Raw genomic sequence first — 27,983 nt, 5'->3', positions numbered from 1 at the left:
TTGAGCCCATTATTCTGTGTCCTGCACTCTGGGACGATCGAGAAGAGATCCCGGCCCTCCTCTATGTGACAACCTTTCATGTACCTGAAGAGTGCTATCATATCTCCCCTCAGTCTTCTCTTCTCCAGGCTAAACATGCCCAGTTCTTTCAGTCTCTCCTCATAGGGCTTGGTTTTCAGTCCCCTGATCATCTTTGTTGCCCTCCTCTGAACCCGTTCCAGTTTATCTGCATCCTTCTTGAAGTGCGGAGACCAGAACTGGATGCAGTATACAAGATGAGGCCTAACCAGTGCTGAATAGAGGGGAACTAGTACTTCACGCGATTTGGAAACTATACTTCTGTTAATGCAGCCTAATATAGCATCTGCCTTTTTTGCAGCCACATCACACTGTTGGCTCATATTCAGCTTGTGATCAACGACAATTCCAAGATCCTTCTCACATGTCGTACTGCTGAGCCAAGTATCTCCCATCTTATAACTGTGCATTTGGTTTCTTTTTCCTAAGTGTAGAACTTTGCATTTATCCCTGTTGAATTGCATTCTGTTGTTTTCAGCCCAATGCTCCAGCTTATCAAGGTCCCTTTGAATTTTGTTTCTGTCTTCCACAGTAATAGCTGTGCCCCCCAATTTTGTATCATCTGCAAATCTGATAAGCACGCTTTGTACCTCCTCATCCAAGTCGTTAATAAAAATGTTGAAGAGCACTAGGCCCAGGACAGAGCCCTGTGGTACCCCACTCGTTACTTCTGCCCTGTTTGAGAAGGAACCATTGATAAGCACTCTTTGAGTATGATTCTGGAGCCAACTGTGGATCCACCTAATAGTTCCATCCAGCGCACATTTAGCTAGCTTGCTAATCAGAATATCATGGGGCACTTTGTCAAAAGCTTTGCTGAAGTCGATATATATTATGTCCACAGCATTCCCACAGTCTACAAAGGAGGTTACCCAATCAAAAAATGAGATGAGATTAGTTTGGCAGGATTTGTTCTTCATAAATCCATGTTGGCTCCTAGTAATCACTGCATTGCTTTCAAGGTGCTTAGAGATTGACTGCTTTACAATCTGCTCCAGAATTTTTCCAGGGATTGATGTTAGGCTGACTGGTCTGTAGTTCCCCGGTTCCTCCTTCTTGCCCTTTTTGAAGATAGGGACAACATTAGCTCTCCTCCAGTCATCCAGCACTTCACCGGTCCTCCATGATTTCGCAAAGATAATAGAGAGCAGTTCTGAGAGTTCTTCAGCCAGTTCCTTCAATACTCTAGGATGCAGTTTATCGGGCCCTGCCAATTTGAACTCATTCGAAGTGATTAGGTATTCCTTGACCATTTGTCTATCAATGTCAAGGTCCAATCCTGACCCTTCTACTTCATGTTTCCCGGGAGGGTCATAGGCCCTTTTTGGGGAGAAGATTGAGCCAAAGTAGGAATTGAGCACTTCTGACTTTTCTTTGTCATCTGTTATCATTTTGCCATCCTCATTGAGTAGCTGTGCCACCATTTCTTTTCTCTGTCTTTTACTATGGACATACCTGAAGAAAGCTTTCTTGTTGCTTTTAGCATCCCTCGCTAGCCTCAGCTCATTCTCAGCTTTAGCCTTCCTGACACCATCCCAGCAATTCTGTGATACCTGCCTGTACTCTTCCTTTGTGGCTTGGCCTTCTTTCCACTTCCTGTATGTGTCCTTTCTTGTTTTCAGGTCATCTCTAAGCTTTCTGTGAAGCCACATTGGCTTCTTCTGCTGTTTCCCTCCTTTTTTCCTTGTTGGAATTGCTTGCCATTGTGCTTTTAGAATTTCCTTTTTTAGAAACTCCCACCCGTCTTGGACTCCTTTTCTCATTAGGGTGGCTTGCCATGGAACTGTACTTACAATTGTTTTGAGTTTATTAAGATCAGCTTTCCTGAAGTCCAGGGTGCGCGTACGGCTACTCTCAGCTTTTGCTTCTGTTAAAATCAAGAATTCAAGTATGGTGTGGTCACTTTCCCCCAGAGTTCCCGTAACTGCCACTTCATCCACCAAATCATCTCTATTGGTTAGAATCAAGTCCAGGATAGCTGATCCTCTGGTTACTTCCTCCACTTTCTTTCTTTTTTTTTAACATTAATTTTTATTCAAATTTTCAAAAACAAAACAAAACAAAAAGAAAAAGAACAAATTAATAACTAATACAATAAAAACTATTGACTTCCGATTTATCATAGATCAGCTATAAGTCTATAATATAACAAACCTGTCTCTTAATAGATTATAAAATCACCTTCCTCCAGTGGTTATCTTAATTGGTATCAAATCACATTAACATCATATCATTTTATTCTTTCAACAAAAAGTCAAAGAGAAGCTTCCAATCCTTGAGATATATATCCATCAATTTTTCTCCAAATAGGCATGTCAATTAATCCATCTCTTCAAGTCTACTAAATCCAGTAATTTCAATAGCTCTTCTTCCATTATCCGTGTTGATTCCATCTTCCATCTTCCATCTTTGCGCACCCAATAATCTTGCTGTCGTAGTCATATAATAAGAGTCTGATAGGAATTTCCTTCATCATAAATATTTCCTTGCCATCAATTCCGAACGTATCACTGAGATATTGTTGCAAAGCCGCATCTCTGTTCCTCTTTTTTACAGAATGCACTAGCACATCTCTTGAAAGTTTTTCCATTGTCACAAATCTGGAATTAATTCTGTAAACTTTCTCCATTTCAAATTCCATCAAATCCTTCCAGTCCAGGAATTTTTTCGAACCGATGATATCTTTATCTCCAATCTCTTCACCAATTCCTTCAGGGACAGTGCTGAGTTCCAAACAGTAATATTTGTCTCCAGGATCCATCACAGCCATAAAATCCAAATCTTTTTCCAAGTCCATATTTATTAAATCTATTCCAATCTCCAGGGCTTGAACCTTCCCTTTAATTTTTCTTTCATCTCCTTTTATTTGTCCAGTTATATCTTTGGTCCCATCTACCTCCATTCTCGTAGAATCCTCTATTTCTGTCAGCTCCTGTCTCATTCTGCCAAATTCAATTTTCATCTTTTGTCTACTCTGTCTCTTGTTTGATTAGCTTAATCTCATTCATTATTTTCTGAAACATATCTAGAGAGGAAATCCCTTCCTGTACATCCAAGGTCTCAGCCACCTTCTTGATTGTCATTCTTAAAACCCAAAGAACAAAACACCTTCAATTTCCAATTATAGCCACTATTCCCAAGCAAAGAACAGTTTATTTCTTTTTCCAGTCACAAAGGAGTTAATCTTCCAAACCTGATGACATCAGTCCTCTAGACAGCACAAACTGCCTTATCTCTTATGTGTCCAAAAGTGCAAAACAAATTTAGTTCACAGCATCCAAATAATTAGTGGCATAAAGAATAAGCAGATTCGTTAAAAAGAAGTAGACCAGAAAAAATAGTCTCAGACATATAAAATTCAAATATCAAATAAATCAAATTTTCTCTCTTCAAATTAGATGCCCCTCGTCCGTTTGTATCTTTATCATGCCCAATTCCATGCCAGCTTTTTGCAATAAAAACAAAGATAGGTTTTTTCGATTTTCTTCCTCCTAGTTCCGAGTGTAGAAGAGAAAGTTATAACTCACCCAGGAATTCTTGTTGCTAATTCCTTGACAAATCTCTTTTGCTATAACAATTTAAGCTAGATAATAATAGACAGAAGAATGCTTGCCTGTTAGAACGTTTTTCTTTGAAGAAAAAAAAAAGTCTCGCTTAATCAGTTTGAGCTTGCTGTAATCCCTAGCTCCGTCCGACGCTTGCTGGCTAGACCTTCATTCATAGACGATCCTGATGAATTCCAGCCCCCAACAAACACCACGGAACTTCTGTGGATAATCTCTACGTTTCTCCCTTGCCTGGGAGAAAATTTTCCCAGTCAAAAAAAAACTTCTGACTGGTTTTAAAAACTGAAAAAGCTTCCTCTGAGACGAGAGCTTGTCCTAGAGGCAAGCACAAGCGGAGCGATCCTCCTGGGAAGTCCACTTCCTCCACTTTCTGTAGGAGGAAGTTATCTCCAACACAAGTCAGAAATGTCTTGGAAGGGGCCGTGTTTGGCAGAATTTGTCTCCCAACAGATATCGGGATAATTGAAGTCCCCTATTACTACTACATCATGACTCCTCGAAACATTGGCAATTTGGTTTTCAAAAGTTACATTCTCATCTTCTCCTTGATTGGGTGGTCGGTAGTAGATTCCAAGCACCACATTCCTTTTGTTACTTGCCCCATTAATTTTAATCCAGATACTCTCGGTGGAGCTACCAAGCTCATCTTCCTGTATTTCTGTGCAGGGATATATATTTTTAACATATAGCGCCACTTACCATCACCAAAAAAGACAAAGGATGAGGCTTTCATAAATTTTGTGTATACTAATTTTTACTACAGACCCTACAGACACAAAAATATATATAGTTGCTATAATTTAAAGAGAAATACAAAAAATAGTGGGGAAGACTGACCAGGTGACGCATATGTCTGCTCAGCCTGTTGTCCAGATGCTAACTGTTGATGGACAACTTCAAGGCCTTTACTCTTCTTCTCTAGGGTTCTTTATCTCTAAATTGGACTTGAAACTGGCAATCCTTCAAATAGATACTTCTGTGAAATAAAGTACGACATATGGCCACCCTACCTCCATTCTCAAAACTGACTATGATTACACTTAAAGACATTGGGTGGTATTCAACTAAATAACTGTGTGAGCACAAGCATTGCTGCTAGCGCAACAGAACACACACATCCCTTGCGTGTGTCTTGCGCTATCCTCAAATATGCTCCAGAGAGTTGGGGGAAAACCCAGAACAGATATAGGGGGCATGTGGGGGAATGAGAGGAGGAGAACATTCCGTTGCACAAGAAGAAATCATTGTGCTGATGGAACATTTGCCATAGCGCTCCAATGAATAGAACCCATTCAAGGTAAGGATATACAACAAGGAGTGGGGAACCTTTTTCAGCCAAAGGGCCGCATTCTGAGCGCCACATGCCAGTGGGGATGGGGCTAGAGGCAAAAGTAGGTGGAACAGCTACTGAACATTATAGTTTTGTACACTAGGCTTGTTCCTAAACACACTCACTGGTTGGAATTGTCTGTACAGTACTTCACGTTCGCCTTGAGCCCCAGGATCGGTCTCTTTCACACTGAACTATACATATAAGCAGCTATTTCCAAAACTGCTCCATCACAGAACATTGATACACGTAGCAGAAGGGGAAATGACGTTACTGTATGAAAGTTTTGGTTTGGTGGTGGAAAATAACTGTGCTTCTGTTGACCCACTTAAAAAACTGGCTGGAGATGCCTTAAAGCACAAAAGAGGGGAAGCACACAAATCTTCCAAATATTGAAATAAATAAATGCAAGTATTCCAAAATGTCAGGTTGCTGGGAAGGGTATAGACTTACAGTTCCTCAAATCATTATATCTATCTATTGCGAGAGAGAGGTCCCACACTGAAGAGGCACAGTGGAAGAGGACACAGGTTCTCTGTTTTATTTTATTGTTGAAAAGATCAAAATAACATTCACAAAAATGGTGACAGCAGAGACTGTATGCTGCTTTTGACTAAAGGGTTACACGTTTTTTAAAAGCAGATTTTCCAACTGCACAAATCCCCCATCAGCCCCTGGAAAAGAAAAGCCAAGTGAACATAAAGTGTGCTTTGCTCCTTGCTTACACCATGTATCGGTGGCAGTTTCTCCATAGGAGTCAGTAGTTCTTGCTATACAGCAACGATTCATTTATGAATTTGCCTTAGCTCAGTAACTAACAGAATAAAAAAGGAGTACCTTAAGGGTAAACAAGGATGCAATGAAGATGAAGAAGAGGGGGTTCCAGCCCTAAAGAAGAAGGTGTTTTAACATGGTTTGGGTAGTTTGTTTTAAGTACAGAAACGGAGCATATTCTGTTCATATGAACTGCCCTGGACCCTGCATTTGTCATCTGAAGCCCTTCTTCATGTGCTCCCTCCACAGGAGGCTCAGAGGGTAGCAATGGACCTTTTCAGTGGTGGTCCCTTGGCTGTGGATTGATCTCCCCAAGGACGTCCGCCTGGCGCCTTTTCTATTCATCTTTAGGTGCCAGGCAAAGACCTTCCTTTTCACTCAGACTTTGATACACTGTCTTAGTCCTCTTTGTTTGGGTTTTAAACTTTATATATTGTATGTTTTTAAATTTGTTTTATATTGTATGTCTTTAAAATATGTTGCAATTCACCCAGAGACCATTGGGTATGAGATGACTAACAAATTAATTAATTAAACAACAATATTAATGATACACATAATTTGTACACATGTTGTCCCTGACATTACCTGTCATTCAAGTGCTTAGTAAACATTATATGTCTAATGTGTCTAAGTCCCCACAGCCAATTTTTCAAGCTATGATGATGATGATGATGATGTACTGCCTTCAAGTCGATCCCGACTTATGGCGACCCTATGAATAGGGTTTTCATGGTAAGCGGTATTCAGAGGGGGTTTACCATTGCCTTCCTCTGAGGCTGAGAGGCAGTGACTGGCCCAAGATCACCCAGCGAGCTTCATGGCTGTGTGGGGATTCGAACCCTGGTCTCCCAGGTCGCAGTCCAGCACCTTAACCACTACACCACACTGGCTCTATACATTATCATATTTCCAAGTGCACAGTTTTTTTCCAATTTTTGTGTCCAACCTTAAAAAAGAAATATTTTTAAAGGGAGGGCTGCTGCTTGCTTCAGCTGCCCTCCTGGAGGTCTCCACTATCAATAATACCAAAGGCCCCTCCAGACTGGTGGTTTTTCTGCAGGTGTATTTCGTATGTCATTCACACAATCATAGTGCATTAGTGGGGGATTTATACTGGACCGTCCACATATCATTCTGCTTTATCCGTTGTTCCACGATGTTTCACCAGTGTTATCGCATTATTGCTGTCTGAAGGGGCACTCTTGTACTCTCATGCAACAAAGGCAGGACAACACCCCTCCCCCCCCCAACATTTGTGGTATGAAAAGTTACGGGATTTAGACAGGAAGTTAGGGACATGAACCGACTGGAAATGAAGCAGCATGTCCGCCCTGAAACTTTTGCAGGTGGAAACAATATTGAAATCAGAATAACATGGAACTGCCCTGAAACCATCAGCAGCAAAAATGGGGACGGTGTAAAAGCCGGAATGGAACGGAACAGGCCGGAACGGGCCCTTTATAAAAGAAATTGATGCCAAAAACACTGGGATGTGTTACAGACACTTGAGAACAACATTTAGGAACAAAAACCATTCCAATAGCATTTTTGATTAACCCTTTAACAACCAAAATGCCCTCTGGAACAGAATGAAACAGCCCGGAACGGCGACTTCCCAGCGAGCCAGACCTCCGAAATTCACCAGTCCCACATGACTACATGAGATGCATGCAATAAGACACAAAACTTCCACGCAAACCACATTCTGATACCCGTTCCGGGCTATAATACGCTTTTACATAAAACAGCATGGAACGGCGACTTCCCAGCAAGCCAGACCCACCAAATTCACCAGTCCCGGACTTCCGGAAAGGATTGCTTCGCTTGTGCCTGCCTCTGAGACAAGCTCTCGTCTCAGAGGAAGCTTTTTCAGTTTTAAAACCAGTCAAAAGGTTTTTTTTTGACTGGTAAAAACTTTCTCCCAGGCAAGGGAGAAACGAAGAGATCATCCACAAGCTTCGTTGTGTTTGTTGGGGGACTTGAATTCATTAGGATTGCCTATGAACGAAGGACCAGCCAGCAACGTCGGATGGAGCCAAGGAATTTCAAGCAAGCTCAAACTGATTAAGCGAGACGTTTTTCTTTTCTTCAAAGAAAAACAGATTTTAACAGGCAAGCATTCTTCTTTCTATCCTTATCATTTGGCTTAAATTGTTGCAGTAAAAGAGATTTGTTAAAAGAATCAGCAGTAAAGAATCCCTGGGTGAGTTATAACTTTTCTCTTTTATACACAGAATTAAGGCGGAAGGAAATCGAAATAGCTTATCTTTGTTTTTATTGCAAAAAGCTGGCCTGGAATTGAGAATTATAAAGATACAAACGGATGAGAGATATCTAATCTGAGGAGAAAAATTTTGATTTATATGAACTTTTGAGTATTATATGTCTGGGACTATTTTTTCTGGTCTACTTCATTTTGACGAATCTGCTTGTTCTTTATGCCACTAACTATTTGGATGCTGTGAACTAAATTTGTTTTGCATTCTTGGACACATAAGAGATAAGGCAGTTTGTGCTGTCTACATTATGATGTCATCAGGTTTGGAATATTAACTCCTTTGTTGCTGGAAAAAGAAATAAATTGCTCTTTGCTTGGGAATAGTGCTATATTGGAAATTGAAGGGTTTTTTTTTTCTTCTTGGTTTTAAAAATGACAATTAAGAAAGTGGCTGAGACCCTGGAAGTAAATATGTTTCAGAAAATAATGGATGAGATTGAGATAACGAAACAAGAACTTAGACATGGCAAACAAGAGATGAAAATTGAATTTGGCAAAATGAAGCAGGAGCTGAAAGAAACAGGGGATTTTATGAGAGAGGAGGTTGATGAGATCAAACATATAACTAGACAAGCAATAGAAGAAGAAAGAAAAATTAAAGGGAAGATGCAAGTCCTGGAGATTGGAACAGATATATCAAATGTGGAACTGGAAAAAGATTTGGAGTTTATGGACCTTAGAGATAAAGATTACTGTTTGGAATTCAGCGTTGTCCCTGAAGAAATTGATGAATATATCAGAGATAAAGCTATCAATGTTTCGAAAAAAATTCTGGACTGGAATGATGTGATGGAGCTTGAAATAGAGAATATTTATAGAATTAATTACAGATATGTGACAATGGAAAAACTCTCAAGAGATGTGCTAGTGCATTTCGTAAAAAAGAGGAACAGAGATATGACTTTACAACAACATTTCAGTAACACATTCAGAATTGATGGCAAGGAAATATTTGTGAGGAAGGAAATTCCCATCAGACTCTTATTATATGACTGTGACAGCAAGATTATTATGGATGCAAGGATGGAAGATGGAATTAACACTGATAATGGAAGAATGGCTATTGAAATTACTGGACCTAGCAGACTTGATGAGATGGATTAATCGACATGTTTATTTGGAGAAAAATCGATGGATATATTTCTCAAGGACTGGAAACCTCTCTTTGACTTTTTGCGGAAAGAATAAAGTGATGTTAATGAGATTTGATGATTAATTAAGATAACTACTGGAGGAAAGTGATTTTGTAATATATTAAGAGACAGGTTTGTTATATATTATAGACCTATAACTGATCTGCGACAAATCGGAAGTCAACATTTTATTTTATTGTATTAGTTATTAATTTGTTTTTGTTTTGTTCTGTTTTGTTTTGTTTTTTGAAACTTTGAATAAAAAAATTAATGGAAAAAAAAACAAATTCACCAGTTCCGCATGACTACATGGGATGCATGCAATAAGACACAAAACTTCTGCGCAAACCATGTTCCGATACCCGTTCCGGGCTATAATACGCTTTTAGGTAAAACACCACTTTTACGTAAAAGCGTATTATAGCCCAGAACAGGTATCGGAACGTGGTTTGCGCAGAAGTTTTGTGTCTTATTGCATACATCCCATGTAGTCGTGTTGGACTGGTGAATTTGGTGGGTCTGGCTCGCTGGGAAGTCGCCGTTCCGGGCTGTTTTACGTAAAAGCATATTATAGCCCAGAACGGGTATCAGAACGTGGTTTGCATGGAAGTTTTGTGTCTTATTGCATACATCCCATGTAGTCGTGTTGGACTGGTGAATTTGGTGGGTCTGGCTCACTGGGAAGTCGCCGTTCCGGGCTGTTTTACGTAAAAGCATATTATAGCCCAGAACGGGTATCAGAACGTGGTTTGCATGGAAGTTTTGTGTCTTATTGCATGCATCCCATGTAGTCATGTTGGACTGGTGAATTTGGTGGGTCTGGCTCGCTGGGAAGTCCCCGTTCCGGGCTGTTTCATTCCGTTCTGGACGGCATTTTGGTTGTTAAAGGGTTAATCAAAAATGCTATTGGAATGGTTTTTGTTCCTAAATGTTGTTCTCAAGTGTCTGTAACTCATCCCAGTGTTTTTGGCATCAATTTCTTTTATAAAGGGCCTGTTCCGGCCCGTTCCGTTCCGGCTTTTACACCGTCCCGCAAAAATGCATAAGAAAAAGGATGTCTGGAGGGCTCTTAGCCTTACGTAAACGAGTGTCGGGCTGTTGCACGTCAGGCAGGCAAGAGCGTAACAAGCTAAACCAAGTCAAGAAATAAGCAGGTTGTCTTTTTTTTATTTCTCCACTGAAAACAGCTGCGTGACAAACAGAAATTCAACAGATGAAGCTTTTGCTTTCACTGTATCGACTACGGAGGGGGAGGGAGAATAGCGGGCACTGCTAAGTATCAGATAGACAGGAAGTGCCAACGCCAGTATACGAGAGCCTGGCTTGTTATGTCCACTTGCCATCCTGCATCAGGGACGCATGTTCTGTACCTTCACAAGGGCAAGTTTCAGCAGATGTGGTTTCCCCTATCACCAAACGGGAGGCGATACTTGTCGCATATCTGCTTTCTCGAGAGCATTAAAGGTATAGAACCCCCTAGGCTGGGTGCCGAATATTCCACCCAAGTCTGCAATGCGAGGAGACGCACTTACTTCGGAGCAAACCCCATGGAAATTAATGCAATTTACTTCTAAACGGATACATACAGCCTCGCTACATTTGGTTTCGTCACACTGCAACCCCTTGGAGCAGCAGCCAAAATCCAAACGGCGAAGGGCAAAATTCGTCTTCAGGGTGGGTGAGTTGGTGCTTCCCTATCAATTCTGCGCACGCGCCAATACGTCTGACGGAAGAAGGTTGTTTGACGGGGAGAGCTGGGTATTTAGCGCCTTGCATGGCTGATTCATTTCTTGGCTTTCTACTCTCGCGCGACATCGCGGTGGGTGGAGGCGGTTCTGATTCAAACTGTGGCGGGACTGGGCGGCGTAGTTGCTGAAGAAGCGTCTGGGCGGGTGAGCTGGCTGATGCCAGGAGGAGAGGTGGTGGAGAATCGGTGCTGCCAGGTTTGGGGTTCCGGAGCTCAAGTTTGTTTAGTTCATTGCTCCTGAACCTGGGGTGGAGGGAAGATTGTTCTGCGACTCCTGCGGTTAATGCATTGCTCTCTGCATATGCACAGGAAAACTTACCTTGTTTGATACTTGTTACGCTTCCCTCAAATCTCTGAACGCTTGAAAGTTCCAGGGGCGCTGCTTTTACTTGGGTTTGGTCTGGAGGGAGGTCTCTGGAGGCTTATTGGTATGCTTGTGTGTTTTATTTACAAGTAGGTAGCAGGTGGTGCAGTATGAAAACTAATGGCCAAAGTCTACTGCATCCTCCTTTTTTCTTCACCTTTTAAAAAAAATGTTTTTAAAGATGTTTTGTAGTAATATACTTTAACGTTTGTTTTTATGATGTTTTAGAGTGTTTTTAGTGTTTATGTTTGCCACCCTGGGCTCCTACTGGGAGGAAGGGCGGGATATAAATCTAATAAGTAAATAAATAAAAAAGCCCTTAGTGTAGTAGGGAAGCTGTAAGAATAGGATTGGAAAGAGGGAATGACCTGCTGCTGGCCTCTTTGTTCTTCACTGCCTGCTAAAGGTTAGAGTGCTGTGTTTATTGTCCCTGAGATGGCCTCTTTTCACTCGCTTGTGCTTTATGCATCCTATGCACCATAGGTGTTAGTTAGACCAGTGTTTAGTACTTCTTTTCTGTCTTTCAGGCTTTAAATATGGAAAATGAGAACTCCAAGATCCCTGTCTATAGTTTCCAGCACCCCAAAGTGATCGGTATGCCAAAAGGTCTGTTGGGCTCTTAAGACAATTACTGTATATTTGTATTTTTCCTATGTTACAAAATATTTTTAATAAAATGTTTCAAGTTTTCATCCTAATAACTGTGGCAGCCAGGATGAACCTCCTATGGCAGGCCTGGGGAACCTGTGGTCCTCCAGATGTTGCTGTGGACTCCAATTCCCATCAGCCCCAGCTAGCACTGCCAATAATCGGAGATGATGTGGATTGTAGTACAGCAACATTTGGTGGGCCACAGGTTTCTTATCCCTGTCCTTGCGCTTTCTCATAAGCTGCTTTGTGTGAGTTGGTATCTGTTGTGCAATCAAAACTTAAGTTGGCACTGTGTGCCCAGACTAGGGTTACCAGATGTCAGGTTTTCACCAGATACTCCAGCTTTTGGGGGTCCTCTCCAGGTGAGTCACCTTAATCTCTGGACTCTCAGCTTTAATTTTTTTTTAAAAGTTTCTAGGTGGTCTGGTTCACTAGATATACACTAAAACATAAGCCACCCCTCCCCGTGACTGTTAATCTGTTTAACAGATCTGTTACAGCAGCCCATAGCTCTAACCCTGCCCTTTCTGGATTGTAGCCTGTAAGTAAAGCCAGGGTTGTGGTTTGTTGACCTCCATGCAGTGCGTAGACCTCATTGCAATGCCAGAAAATGGTGGGATTTTTCCTGTTTATCTGAAAATCTCATAAATTCAGTAAGTATATCATTTTCGGGTTTTTTCCCTTGTGTGCAAGAGTCAGATCCTGGGCTGTTGAAGAGGGCAGTGTTTTGAAAACCTTCCCAATGTGAAAGCTATAATCCAGTACTTGCTTTTCTGGGAGTGAAGCTGCAATGCTAAACCCACCTACCTGGAGTAAACCCCATTGAATTCAATAGGACTTAGTTTTGGGTAGACATGGTTAGGATTGTGCTGTAAATTAATGGGACTTTTGAATGAACATAGTAAAGAATTGTGTTTGTGTTGTAAATCTTTCTCTCTCCCTCCAGTCCTATTTTTTAAAACAATTAGGCAGGGCTTACATGGGTATCACAGCTTTTATTATGTAAGAAACTAATACTGGTTTTTTAAAAAAAGGTTCTGCAATAACCAATTGGCTTGACAATAAACTGTTATATGGGGTGTATGTAATTTTACATCTGCAGAGTGTGTGTGTGTATGGAGTCTTTCCAATACTCTTGTGAGGTAGGGTGGGTGACTGGAAACCAAGGCAGCTCACAATAAGAAATAAATCCCTTTAAAATCCAGTAACCATAAAACAAGTATAAACAGTTGCAAAACAGCTTAAAGTGGCATGATTCTGAATTTTGGCTTGGGTGAATGAAGTTTATTTATTATTTATTTATTGTATGATTTATATCCTGCCCTTCCTCCCAGTGGGAGCCCAGGGTGGCAAACAAAAGCACTAAAAACACTTTAAAACATCATAAAAACAGACTACAATATATTAAAACAAAACATCTTTAAAACATTTTTTTTTAAAGAAAAGGTTTAAAAGCATATTTAAAAGCAATTCCAAACAGATGCAGACTGGATAAGGTCTCAACTTAAAAGTCTTGTTGAAAGAACAAGTTTCTTATCACTTAAGGCAGTACCGCCCCTAGGCACTGGGAAGAGGGGGAAGTGCTTTGGGGGGGGCGCGCTTGGCGATCTGCATATATGGAGTGAGTCCCAGTCACTTCAAGATGTAGCAGCGCTAAGCAATCAATGAAGTTCAATGATGATCTGGGGAGGGAGGGCTGGAAGATTCAGCCTCTGGTGTTAAATTCAGAGAGGCAGGAACAGGTCAGGGCGCTTTTGTGAGTTGCACAAAAGGGACATTTCCGGAACCTGAGACAGAAGGCAAAAGGAAAGTTTCAGTTTTCCAGCTGCACAGAATTCAGCAGGGCTTTGGTCTCTCTGTCTCCCCTTCTAGACAAGGCAGCGTCTCGTGATTGTTGGATGTTGGATCGGGCACAAGCAGATGCCCAGGATGCAGAACAGAATAGTGACAGGCTAGATTCCAGTTGAAGCAATGAGCCAGACAAGTAATAAGTTTTAAGAGTCACTTTACTGACAATAGAGGTATAGAATACATTACAAGCTCTCTCTCTGTACAACCAAACTCCTTGACCCCCACACCGACTGGCCAGATCTGCTAAGTCTTATAGATAAGAACAGCTGGTTGCCTTGGATACTTGTCCTTGAGGAGCGCACGACCACTCCAGCCTTGTGAGCTACTTGGCCTTGTAACTCTGCCATGGAAAAATACTCTTAGGAACTTTTTACTTGCCAACAGTGATTGCCCTTATTCAAAGCTGGGGGGGGGGGCTTACATCCTGCAAGGGAGCTAATTGGAGAGCCTCAGCAAAATGCCTCCCATTAAGCCGTGAAACCAGTGGAGGAGGAGACGCACTGGTATTTGTCAGCAGTGAACCTGCTCTGGAGCCTCTTGCTTTTTAAAAGTATCTTGGAGGACTGATGTGAAACTGACAAACCGGTTGGGAGGGTAAGATGAAATTGACAAAAGAATTGCAGGCATTACATCCCCATCCCTGGGCCGCAGCTACACCTAAGGGATCTGAGGGGAAGATGCAGCACTGCAGAAGGAAATGTGCAAAAAACAAACGGAAACACATTAGTTGTCTCTTTGGCATTATTCACTCCCCGTCGGCTGCAGATCAGCCCAGCCAATAAACGCATTGACATTTGAGTGCTAATGCGTAAGCTGTCCTGTGGGGGCCTCCTTGATAGGATGAGGTGGCTGCCCCTAATCCCATATCTGGGCCATGGCTACTCAGCACTCTCTACATGCTCGGAGGCACTATGACACTTTATAAATGTTGAGCATAAGACAGCACATCACGGGTTTGTACAGCTGTGCTGAAATACAAACATGATGCAGGTGGGAGAGGATGAGTTTTCCAAGGCAGGAAAAATGGTCAAATATGACAAGACATAGTCAGCAAAGATTGTATGTGCAAGTGAGCTCACAGCAACGTCTTACTAGCAAGATTTCCCCACCATTTGCATTTTTGCATTATACATGACTGACACAAATGAGCAGTGTGTTTTGGAAATGTATGTATTTTTAAAAATCCACACTTGCACAATTTTCATTTTCTTAAAACTCTTAAGAACAGCTTCTTGGAAGAATGTTCCATTTAAATAAATGGAGCTAGCTTCTAAGTAAATGCATACAGATGCAAACATCCAACGGTGATCTTAAACCCGGATTAAGGCCATCTGAAAGCAGGTTTATTTCCTTAAAGGGACCAGTTGTCACAAAATTACTGCCTTCCCCCAAAATTAAATTTGTTGAAAAGGAACTCCATTTACAATATTAGTCTTAAAAGGCACATTTGGAAAGTTCATTTGCATTAGAAGTTCTTTCCACAAGCGAGTGCTGACCGACGCACTGCTGACCCTTACCAAGTGAGTGCCAACCTCTTGTTTGGCCTTATTTGGATAACGTGAGACAAACCCGGCTGGGGGTGTTCATTTGGCACCTGGGCTTGGCTCCAGAGTTTGTTCTCAGTGCCTCACCTGAGCGCCAGGGATGTGAAAGGCTTGTTGGGAAAGAGGGTGCCTCTGAGCACGTGTAAGACAGATGTCGAGAGACCAGTGGAGAAATGGATATGGAACAGTTGACTAGAGGCCTATTCCCTGAAGTGAAGGTAATCATATTTGTATTTAATAGATTGTTAGCCTCATATGTAAATTAAATATTATAAGTACATATATTCGTAAATAAAATCTCTCTCTCTCTAAATATATAATACATATAACACAGAGAGAAAGAATGGGGGGGGCAGCTATGCTTTTGCCCCGGGCCCCGCACATGCTAAGGGCGGGCCTGACTTAAGGTTGCAGTTCTCTGGACACTTCCTTTGAGTAAGCCCCATTGAATACATTGGGATTTGCTTCTGAGTAAACAAACATAGGATTGCACTACAAATATCTTTACGGGTTGTGTAAATAATAAACATTTGATAGTCATGCTTATATAAATATTTCTTCATATTGTGTCCCAACTATGGTTGTAGATTATTTTTTCCTCTACATTTTAAGTGTGCACTTCTTTATTGGCGTGGTCATGGTTCTCTGCTGTTTTCATCCTGAGGGGCAGATAGGCTGAGAGATGGTGAGTAGCCCATGGTCACCCAGTACACTTTATAGCTCATTTCCATTTTGAAAAATTAATTAAAACAATTTACATGCAGGCAAAGTTTAATAAGTAAATCTACACAATACATTTAGAGCACATCCAACTCACTTTTAAAGTGCATGACTTCCCCTAAAGCATCTGGGAAGTATAGTTTCCCCCTCACAGTTATAGTTCTCACCACCCCTAACATACTACAGTTCCCATGATTCTGTGGTGGGATTCATGTGCTTCAAATGGGTGTTGAATGTGCTTTAAATGAATGGTGTGGATCTGTCCTAGGTATGATGTGCATTCATTAGTGAATTGAAAAGAACAATGTTAAAACACACTTTTTTAAACAGGGGAAGGGTTGCAGCTCATTGGTAGGGCATATATTTTGCATGCAAAGGTCCAAAATTCAATATTTGGAAAAGAGTACTGCCTGGAATCCTGGAGAGCCAATGCTAATCTATGTCATCAGTACTGAGCTACATGGTACCAAATGGCCTGAGTCAGTATAAGGTAGATTCCTTTGTTCCTAAAAGTGGAAAGAGACTCACGGGCCACAGTGACTCCAAAATTTATTTATGTATTTTATTTACAACATTTATATACCGCTTTATGGTAAAAAAAATCTCAAAGCAGTTTACAGAAAGAATTAAAACAATAAAATTATTGGCAAAAACAGTTAAAGACAGGTATTTTAAAACATTCAAAATAATAAAACCAGTAATGAGTTAAAAACATATTTTAAAACACAATAGCTTCTACCTGCCTGGATAGGCTTGCCTAAACAAAAATGATTTTAGCAGGTGCTGAAAACAGGGGTCTGCCTAATGTCAATAGGCAAGGAGTTCCAAAGCGTAGGTGCTGCCACATTACAGGACTGATTTCTTACAAGAGCAGAACAAGCACTATTGTGGCCCCCATAACATAGAAAGCACACCTGGAACTTAGCCTGGTAGCAAATCAGCAACCAATGCAGATTTCAGAACAGAGGTGTTATGTGCTGACAGGATGTCACTCATGTCAGCAATTGTACCACAGCATTCTGCATTAACTGCAGCCCATGGGTCAGGTTGTGCTGCATGGGGATTTCTGTGACCTTGGCTGACTGGCTGCCAGGATTTTTTTAGTTTTGGCTTTTGGTTATGAATCCTGACTGGTTGTGGGATGCTGAGATTTCTGCCTTACTCAGGAATCTTGTTGTGGTTGGTATGGTATTGCATTTAGGAAAGGATCACTGTCTTTTGTCTTTTTCTGTTTGCATTTCATTTACCCATAGAAGCAACAGCAGTGGTTCCATGCGCTCAGCTCAACCCCCTAAAACCCATTGATGGTGCACCTTTTTGGTTGCATGACGGTTTGTTTCTTGCCCAATAGTGATAAAAGAGAATTCACATATTTGGAAATGTGGCTGCATTTGTTGTTCCCAAGCTGCTACCTGTGAAGGAAGACCAAACCATGTGTGTTTTCCCTCTGTCAATTATTACTTACTGGAATTGGGTTGGCTGTCAAAGTGAGATTTTGGCCACCCACAGGGTAGACAGAAAGGGCAGAGAATCTTCTTACTCATTTCTCAGATCTCTTTCTGAAGTGAAGGGTCAAATCTGTAAAGAAGTTTGGAGCAGCCATGTTAAAAGATAAGGGCAGGGCATTCCAGGCAGGGAGTTGCCAACCCTGCTGGATATGGATGTCTTTGCAGAGGGTCCCTAGTCAAGCTTTACCAACAGCACAATCCAGACTATCTACTCAGAAGTAAATCCTGTTGAATTCTGTAGGGCTTAGTCCCTTAGTGTGTTTAGAATTGCAGCCTTCAGGGGCATCCAGCTTTACTCCTGAGTGCTCCCATATAATATCTCCACAACACTAGGCTCCTTTCTTCTTACAATGGCCTTCTTGTGACTGGCCTGGCCTGAGGCCACTTAAACCTTCTTTGCTGAAAGCAAATAGGCTAGATTAAATGTTCCCTATCCAGGCTCCATCTTTTAGCTAAGATTTCTATCTTAAGATTTCCAGTCGGAGAAAAGTTTTTTTTTAATTGTGTGCTCCAAGCAACTGTGATTGATGCTTAATGTATCATACTTAATGACATCACTATGGCCTGCCCCGTGACATCACTTGGGCCCAACCCCCTGACATCACTTGGGCCCGCCCCTGAAATCTCAGATTTTGGGATGCTTCTGACCTGGCAATCATAGCCCAGACCTTCATTGAAGTAACATCAATCAAATAAAGGCCAAAATATTTACCATGTTAGCCTGGTTTGGCCGTGGGTTTTTATGAAAAGCCTGGGAGACGAGGTGAATCTTTGGATGTTGTTTAAATGTAGAGACTGAGGGAGATGTGGTCACTACCTTTGATGATTGAATTAACATTTTTTTTAGCCTTCATTTTTAAACAGATGCTTTATTTTCAGATACACAGATGTCACTTCATTCAAAAAAGCAATGTCTTAAGAAATCAACTGACCTGGAGCCCCTAAAAGTCCCTGATTTTGCTTTTGGGGAAAATGTTCATGTGCGTGGTGCCCTCAAAGACACAAATCAAAGGTAAGTAAAAATAAAGATGCGAAGGCCTGGAAAAAAATTATTTCCCCCCCAAAAAAATTTCCAGGTTTTTTCCCAGGCCTTCACATCTCTAGGTAAAAGTGTAGTTCTACCCCTGAGGTTTTCTATGGAGGCTCTACTCAGTGTGTCACTGACACGTGAGTTGCACTTGGCTGGGACATTGGGGGGTGGGGAGGGAGAAAGAGACCTTTCTCCAAGGCCATTCCTAGCTTTTGGACTCCTTACCAAGGAAGGCCTCTCTTTTCCCAGCTGATACATTGACATGTCAGGGAGACCCAGAGTGAGTATTTAATTCATGACTGCCTTTTCTCTATTTTATTATTAATGGTGCTCTCTCTTTGGGTTTTTTGTAGATGTGTAGACTGCTTTGAGCATTTCTTTTAATGGAAATGTGTTGTATAATGCTTTTAATAAATAAAGTGTGAAATCATGGTGTTCACAATAAACATGACTGCTTGACTTTTCTCAACAAATTTACTGCTTAATTGTGGAATCAATAAAACTAATAGCATTGGAGGTGATCTAATCCAGTCCCCTGCTTAAAGTAGGATCTCCAGTACAGGCTGCCATTCCAATATCACTGATAGATTGCCATCAAGCCTCTGCCAATGAGCTTCTTTTTTAATACCACTGCCTCCTGATGCAGTCTGTTCCTGTGTTGAACAGCTTGTAGTCTTAGGAGGTTTATCATAATGTTTTACTTCCCTGGAGTTCCTACTCTTGATGACATGTGCCAAATGGTATGCAGCAATATTGGATTTAAAAAATGAAAATGTTTGGAGGATCAAGCTGTTAGTTGGTTTGGTTTTTGTAATAAAAGCTAACAAATATCTATATTCAACTCCTGTTAAGGCTCATGAAGACAGCTAAGAAAGCAACACTGCCACCACCTAAGAAAGCAGCAATAGCAATTGCACAAAGGTGAGTGCCTGAAGGCAAAACTTCTTACCTAGTTCCTTGTTCTTTCTTCCTGTCATCCCCTACCCCTTCACAGCAATATACCATGCATGAATTGATTGCAATTAAATTAATATTTATTGAATTGTGATTGTGTTTTGAAAATGCTGACTACTATATAAATATCATGACGTATTTAAATGTTTTGATTGCATTATGATTTTTTTTAAAACCGCTATACAGTTCAACTGTGCAGATATACCAAATTGTTGTTTTATGCCTTCAAGTTGATTATGACTTATGGCGACCCTATGAATCGGCGACCTCCAACAGCATCTGTTATAAACCACCTTGTTCAGATCTTGTAAGTTCAGGTCTGTGGCTTCTTTTATGGAATCAATCCATCTCTTATGCCAAATTAGTACTGCTGAATCCAGGGTGGCCACAGGAACTTCCAAGAAAAGTAAATAGCATGGCTGCAGACACTGTTTGTGCTTCTTGATTAGGGCCCAATGTGGGGAATATCTTAAACCAGGGATGGAAAGACTCTATCCTTGGTGGATCTGCTTTGTGTTTCAACCATAGCCTGGTGCAGAAGCCATACACTTAAATGTTAAAAGAATTTTAAGCCCGGGAGTTTGATGATCAGAACTAAATAGAGCTCACTGCCATGCCATACAAAATTACACTCTAGCAGACCCCCCAAAGCTTTCTTCGTTTGCAGTATAATTTAGAATGGGGGTGGGGGGGAGGGAGTGACTTTGCTGCTGCTATTGTTAAACAATTGGGAGTCAAAAATCCTTACCTGGTTAAATCACTTGGAGAGTTATTGGTACATCCAAACCCACCTTCTGCCTATCCTGTCTTAAACCCAGGTCATGTATATTTTACCTCTTTCTATCTACAGTGTAGCGAGTGCTCTTATTCTGAATGTTCAGTGCAGATAAACTGCCCATCCATGATGCATCAGTGAGATGTTTTTGATTCTGTAGCCCTATGAACAATAGATACAGACGGGAGGCTGAACTCAGAAAAAAGAACAAGCTATTGGAATCTGCTAAATGTGAATTGAGCTTAAAGTTGATGGAAATGCAGGTAGGGAGCAAACTTGGTTCGGGTTATCATAAAATGATCTCTACCATGTGTGGTTTGCTGCTTTCAAGGAGATCTCATTCCACATTCCCATGTCAGAACAGGACTATTGTTAAGTAGGATCAAGCTTGTATCTTGCATTTGTATAGTATTATTATTATTATTGTTGTTGTTGTTGTTGTTGTTGTTGTTGTTATTTATTACATTTGTATACCACCCCATAGCCAAAGCTCTCTGGGTGGTTTACAACAATTAAAAACATTAAAAACAAATATACAAATTTAAAAACACTTAACAAAAAAAACAATTTAAAAATACATCCTAAAATGCCTGGAAGAAGAGAAGACAGGATACAAACAAACCACAACGCATGTTCAATAAACAGCGGGAATTATATAACCTCTTCACAAACTTTGTGCAAACAAATAATGGTGAATGCTCAAAAAACAGGTTGTCTGGAAGTGATGAGGTTTTGACTGCATTCCTGAGTCCTGCTAGATTAGGCAGAAGAGTCCATCTTGGCCTGTATCTTGTTTCCAACAGTAACCAGGCTGCCAGGGAAGGCTGGGGAAGAAAGGATGTGGGTCGGGTGGGAATGTGCCCCACCCGTGGCATAAAGACAATGGCCCTTCCCTGTTGTTACCCACCTGCAACTGATATTCAGAGGCACACTGCTTCTTAGCTTGGAGGCTCTGTTTAGTTATCAAGGCTAGTAGCTGTTGACAGATTTATCTCAGGGACTCAAAAAGGAAAGATAGCACTACTCTGAAAACTAGTATCTTTTGATAATGTTATAAACGCTTTGACAATGACTGTTGTGGCTACTGTTTTCTTTCTGTCAAGCTCTTATATGCTGTACTGAGCACAAATGGCATATATGCTGCTCAGAGGGTTTCAGTGCAAAGTAGGCTTAATGGGGCCTAGAAGAGGAAAGACCCTAGGACATTTAGGATAAAATCAGAACCAGGTTGCATTATTCTTTGGAAAATATTTTGCATGTATTGCTGAATATGGCATGTGGCAAGGGCTAGACAAATGGGGACAGATGCAGCACACATTGTCACTGAAAGCAAAATGGGATTGATGCTCCACACAGATTGCCATTCGTCCATAGCTGTACTGGAATGCTTTTCAGTTTGGGAGTGATAGCTGTATTGTACGTATCCTGTATTCCTGGGCTCCTTCAGGGTGGAAGGGTGGGATATAAATTTAATAAATAATAATTTATTCCTTTTTCAAAGTTAATACTTTAGGCCTGTTGAGAACTATATTGTGTTGTTGGGTTCATGCAGTCTAACGAGTAGATGCAGGCACAAAATACCTCTTGAAACAGGGTCAACTATATGCGATTTCAAGCATACGATTGGTCCTGTTTACTGGAGGAGACTGTCTGGATTGTAGTGCGGAGGGGAGATGGTTTTGGTTAGCTTTCCCCAACCTGATGCCCCCCAGATGATGATGGGGACCGGGTACAACACCCATCAGACCCAACCAGTATGGCTAATAATTAGGGATGATGGGACTTATAGCCCAGGAAAATACCACTCTGGGCTCCTACTGGGAGGTAAGGGCAGGATATAAATCTAATGAATGAATGAAAATCTGGAGGACACCAGGATAGGGAGTGCTGGTTTGGCCCTTTGTCAGTGCCACAATCTGAGTTTAGATTGTCTGTCAACCCCAACTTCCTGCCCCCAGGCATGGATGCTACCACTTTCCTTTGGGACATATCAGCAGGAGAAAGGGGTCTGGATCAGGACTGGCATGGGATCAGAGGGTAAAATCTTCTCCCTTCATGCCATTGACCTGATTGTTCTCATCTCCCCCCATTACTGAGGTATATTGTGCCTGCATCTGCTCGTCAGGCTGTATTTGCACAATGGTCCACAGTGTGTCTGTATCAAAACTATTTTTCAGACCTGTGAGGTTATCTAAATATGTTACCAGATTTAAACGGGTTTCATAAAGGCAGTCCAAGAAATCAGCTTGTAGAAATAGAGTTAATGAATACTCATGTCAGTAGTCTGCTTGGGGGGGGGGAGCCTACTTCCCTTTATTGGGCAGTTTTGTCCCTCCACTAGGCAAGCAAGCAAGCTCCCAGATGCTTGAAGGCCTAGCAGAAACTGGTGCTCTGCTTATTTGGGTTCTGTACTTGCAGAAAGATATGAAGGAAATGAAGGAACAGTTTGATAGTCTGGAACAAGAAAATCAGAAGCTGAAGAAATTTCAGGAAAGATGCATGTTGATCCTGGAAACCAGGAACTGTGGCCCAGGTATATATTAACCACCAATGGTTCTCTGCTGTTGCACTGTACATACTTCTAGTATTCTCTTCTTTCCATTTGAACTTTTTTCCTACCATTTTCCCCAAACAGCTTCATGGAACTGAAACCTCTCATATCAAGGTTCCTATGATTCTCTCGTTTTTTTGCATGTTCCTACACTGAACACATGAAGGGGAGAGTGCAAACATGTAGACCCTCCATGCTATTGAGACTCCATGTGATCAGGGATCCTGGCTGCACAGAGCCTACACCTACACATTTACAACTGTACACTTTTAGGTCGTTCTTGCAAGATAGCCCAATAAATGTGTGGCAGTATCTAAGGCAAGGCCAGTGTGATGTGGCAGTGTTGGGACCAGGTGTAGCCCTTTTCTCAACCCCTCAAAAAACAAATTGCTTTATTGTATGCATAGAGAAATTTGTGAAAAGGAATATGAGCTGGGTTTCAAGACAGGTTAAATATCAGTGTGAACATTTGAAGATACCTTCATTTTGAGTTGGACTATTGGTCCATCTAGCTCAGGATTATTTACTGCCAGGCAGCCACACTCTTAAGGTCTAGGGCAAAAAGTCTTTTCCAGTTCTGCTTCTTCAGCTGAACATGCCAGGGGTTGAACCAGATGCATGCACAGCATATGCTTCACCACTGAGCTTATGGTCCCTGTCAGTATGATCACACTCTGATCCATGTGATACGAAATCTTTTAAAGTCTGAAACTGATGCTTTTAGGTTGCTTGCAAAGGATAGGTGACACTGCAATCCCGAAACAGCTTTTAAAAGTATGGGATTGAGGCCATGCTTCTACTAAATTGAGGGCAAGTGTACAGCTGTCTTGTTATTTTATTGCAGTCCAATCAGTTACAGACGACAACATTCTGGAAGAAAAAGAAGAGAACAAGAAGACACAGACTGAAATAACGGTGAGAATGAACCTGTTTTTCCCTAGGAGACAGCTTCCCTAATTCTTTCCCTGCACCCCATCCCCAAAAGTTCCATTTGGTTTTGGGGGGGTTTCATCTGTATTAGTTAGTTTGGACCCATGACTAATAAAGAACTACCTTTTGAGTAGTACAAACCCTAGGAAAGAGTGGGACAGAACTGTCTCTAATGCAGCAGTAGTAAACGTGGTGCCCTCCAGATACAGCTGGACTATAACATGCATCTTCCTGAAGCAGATGAGAGCTGCTGGGGTATATCTGGAGAACACCACATTGGCAACCTTTGCTCATGCCTTTCCTTTCAGGACTTGACAGAGAAGCTTAATACTGATCTTGAACTATTCATCCAAATGGCAAGAGAGCAAAAGGAGAATCTGCAGGTAAAATTGTCTTCCTTTCCCATTATTGCTAAGATACAGAGCATTTAAGCCTCTCTCTCTCTCTCTCTCTCTCTCTCTCTCTCTCTCTCTCACTCTCTCACTCACTCTCTCTCACACACACACACACACACACACCCTAGTTCTTCAGATACTATGTTTGTCTTCAGGTACACATCTAACACCACATAACTTCCTTTCTTCTAATGGTCTTGTGTTTTTGTCCTCTGCCCATCTGATACTACTTCATAGCTTGAGAATAAAGCTAACCACCTCCATATATGTACATAAACATCTGATTTCTATTTGGCAAGAGGGCAAAGGACTGAACTAACAACCACATGGCACTTCATATGAAGGCTGCAACCCTACCTTCCTGTTCATCAGCTCCCACTAGTGGTACACGCCCTGGTCACCTCTCGTTTGGACTACTGTAATGCGCTCTACGTGGGGTTACCCTTGAAAACTGTCCGGAAATTGCAACTGATACAAAATGCGGCGGCTCGACTACTTACGAATAGTTGCCGCCGAGATCACATCACACCAGTGTTGTTCGACCTACACTGGCTACCAGTTGTTTTCCGAGCCCAATTCAAGGTGTTGGTATTGACCTTTAAATCCCTACACGGTTCCGGCCCAGTTTATCTCACGGAGCGCCTTCAACGCCACCAATTATGCTGCCCGACAAGATTGGCCACACAGGGCCTTCTCTCAATCCCGCCAACAAAAACAGCCACATTGGCGGGTACAAGAGAGAGGGCATTCTCAGTGGCGGCCCCCACTCTTTGGAACTCCCTCCCACAAGATCTCCGGCACGCCTCTTCTTTAAATGTGTTTTGGAAAGCCTTAAAGACCTGGCTCTTTCAGCAGGCCTTCGGGGTATCCGGGGAGGGTTAATTGTTATAACTGAAATGCCTCCTGCCCAGTTTTAATATTGTTGCTGCAAATGTGTTGTTTTTATATTGTATTACTGTATTTATCAAATGTATTTTAACAATTTTGTAAGTCGCCTAGAGTGGCCATTGGCCAGATAGGCGATGATGATGATGATGATGATGATGGAGATGGGGATGGGGATGGGGATGGGGATGGAGATGGAGATGGGGATGGAGATGGAGATGGAGATGGGGAGATGGAGATGGAGATGGGGAGATGGAGATGGAGATGGGGAGATGGAGATGGGGAGATGGAGATGGGGATGGGGAGATGGGGATGGGGAGATGGGGATGGGGAGATGGGGATGGGGAGATGGGGATGGGGAGATGGGGATGGGGAGATGGAGATGGGGAGATGGAGATGGGGAGATGGAGATGGGGAGATGGAGATGGGGAGATGGAGATGGGGAGATGGAGATGGAGATGGGGAGATGGAGATGGAGATGGAGATGGAGATGGGATGATGGAGATGGAGATGGAGATGGGATGATGGAGATGGAGATGGGATGATGGAGATGGAGATGGGATGATGGAGATGGAGATGGGATGATGGAGATGGAGATGGGATGATGGAGATGGAGATGGGATGATGGAGATGGGATGATGGAGATGGGATGATGGAGATGGGATGATGGAGATGGGATGATGGAGATGGGATGATGGAGATGGGATGATGGAGATGGGATGATGGGGATGGGATGATGGGGATGGGATGATGGGGATGGGATGATGGGGATGGGATGATGGGGATGGGATGATGGGGATGGGATGATGGGGATGGGATGATGGAGATGGGGATGGGATGATGGAGATGGGGATGGGATGATGGAGATGGGGATGGGATGATGGAGATGGGGATGGGATGATGGAGATGGGATGATGGAGATGAGATGATATGATGATGATGATGATGATGATGGCACTGTGCAAGAAAGCCTCTTTGCAAAATGATACTGTATCTGCTAACTGAAAACAAAAAATGTTAGGCTAGCGTATGTATTGTGGCATAAGCTTTCATGGGCTCTAGTATTTTTGTAGTCTAGTGTTTTAGCTGCCTTTCTAGAAACTGAAAATGCAAGTTAAATTATTTTTCTTTCCCTGCAGAAGACCCAGATCAAATGGAAGCAGGTAGAGGAGGAGCAGGCCCACTTCTTAGAACAGCAGCAGTCTTTTCATAGAGAAATGGAAGACTTGTTTGCCATCTTGGATCAGGAAGACAACCTCCTGAATTCTTCATAACTAGGACTGAGCCATGTATTTAGAGTGTGGTGTGAACTGGTTACTTGATGAATGACCTGATTTAACTTACAAGAAAAAAATACTTTTGATCAAATTAGAAATAGGATTTATTCTGTATCTATTCAATGAATCCACTCTTGTTGCTTAGCCTCAGTGCAAGTATTCATTTTTTATTTCAGGATAAATAAATAGTTATTCTTTCTGTATTTAGTTTCACTTAAGTGTTGTCCTGTGCTATTTCAACACTAATAATGTTTGTTTATTTGTTTATTTATTATTTAATTTGCATCTAGCTCTTCCTCCCAGCAGGAGCCCAGGGCAGCAAACAAAGCGCTAAAAACACTTTAAAACATCATAAAAATAGATCTTAAAATACATTAAAACAAAACAGCATTAAAAACATTATTAAAAAACATATTAAGCAATTCTAACACAGACGCAGACTGGGATAGGTCTCAACCTAAAGGCTTGTTGAAAGAGGAAAGTCTTCAAAAGGCGCTGAAAAGATAGCAGGGATGGTGCCTGCCTAATATTCAAAGGGAGGGAATTCCACAGGGTAGGTGCTGCCACACTAAAGGTCCGTTTCCTATATTGTGCAGAACGAACCTCCTGATAAGATGGTATCTGCAGGAGGCCCTCACCTGCCAAGCGCAGTGATCGACTGGGTATATAAGGGGTAAGACGGTCTTTCAGGTATCCTGGTCCCAAGCTGTATAGGGCTTTGTACAACAAAACTAGAACCTTGAACTTGGCCCGATAGCAAATGGGCAGCCAGTGCAATTCTTTCAGCAGTGGGGTAACATGTTGGCGATACCCTGCCCCAGTAAACAGTCTCGCTGCCACATTGTGCACCAGCTGCAGCTTCCGGACCAACCTCAAGGGCAGCCCCACATAGAGCACATTACAGTAATCCAGCCTGGAGGTTACCAGTGCGTGGACAACAGTGGTCAGGCTATCCCGGTCCAGAAATGGCCGCAGCTGTCTCACCAGCCGAAGCTGGTAAAAGGCACTCCTAGCCACTGAGGTCACCTGGCCCACTAGCGACAAAGATGGATCCAGGAGCACCCCCAGACTATGGACCTGCTCCTTCAGAGGGAGTACGACCCCATCCAAAGCAGGCAACTGACCAATTATCCAAACTCTGGAACCACCAACCCACAGTGCCACTGTCTTGCTAGGATTCAGACTCAGTTTATTAGCTCTCATCCAGCCCACCACTGAGTCCAGGCAAAGATCCAGGACTTGCACGGCCTCTCCCGATTCAGATGTTACAGAGAAATAGAGCTGGGTATCATCAACGTGCTGCTGACACCTCACCCCAAAGCTCCTGATGAGTGCTCCCAACGGCTTCATATAGATGTTAAACAGCATGGGGAACAAGATGGTACCCTGCAGCACCCCACAGCTCAGCTGCCAGGGGGCCGAAAGACAGTCACCTAATGCTATTCTCTGAGAGTGACCTTGGAGGTAGGATCAGAACCACTGTAAAACAGTGCCTCCAATACCCAGCTCACCAAGTTGGCCCAGAATGATACCATGGTCAATGGTATCAAAAGCCGCTGAGAGATCAAGTAAGAATAACAGGGTCGCACTCTCCCTGTCCTCCCGATAAAGGTCATCCATCAGGGCGACCAAGGCCAAT

General features: G+C 42.2%; 1 protein-coding gene across 7 annotated transcripts; it reads left to right on the top strand.

Annotated features, from left to right (window-relative positions):
• The first annotated feature begins 10,244 nt into the window (after positions 1 to 10,244).
• On the top strand, positions 10,245 to 26,547 carry LOC133377412 (small kinetochore-associated protein-like). 7 transcript variants are annotated; one of them, XM_061611445.1, is made up of 9 exons: positions 10,245 to 10,836; positions 11,801 to 11,879; positions 18,427 to 18,559; positions 19,430 to 19,498; positions 20,467 to 20,569; positions 22,725 to 22,839; positions 23,702 to 23,772; positions 24,096 to 24,170; positions 26,207 to 26,547. In XM_061611445.1, the coding sequence occupies exons 1-9, from the start codon at positions 10,675 to 10,677 to the stop codon at positions 26,339 to 26,341; spliced, it is 942 nt and encodes a 313-aa protein (XP_061467429.1). In that variant the 5' UTR covers positions 10,245 to 10,674; the 3' UTR covers positions 26,342 to 26,547. The 7 variants fall into 7 exon arrangements, with proteins under 7 accessions (XP_061467429.1, XP_061467432.1, XP_061467433.1 ...); XM_061611448.1 differs by having other exon boundaries at positions 10,761 to 10,840; XM_061611449.1 differs by lacking the exon at positions 10,245 to 10,836 and adding an exon at positions 10,846 to 10,920.
• Positions 26,548 to 27,983: the final 1,436 nt, after the last annotated feature.

Source organism: Rhineura floridana, chromosome 2, assembly GCF_030035675.1.
Source record: "Rhineura floridana isolate rRhiFlo1 chromosome 2, rRhiFlo1.hap2, whole genome shotgun sequence".
NCBI lineage: Eukaryota > Metazoa > Chordata > Lepidosauria > Squamata > Rhineuridae > Rhineura > Rhineura floridana.
This window is presented reverse-complemented; position numbering and strand designations above follow the sequence as displayed.

Coding starts and splice junctions, on each gene's coding strand:
- LOC133377412 (XM_061611445.1), top strand. CDS start 10,675: ATGCGAGGAGACGCACTTACTTCGGAGCAAACCCCATGGAAATTAATG. Junction 22,840..23,701: donor AACCAGGAACTGTGGCCCAG/GTATATATTAAC, acceptor ATTTTATTGCAG/TCCAATCAGTTACAGACGAC. Junction 24,171..26,206: donor AGCAAAAGGAGAATCTGCAG/GTAAAATTGTCT, acceptor CTTTCCCTGCAG/AAGACCCAGATCAAATGGAA.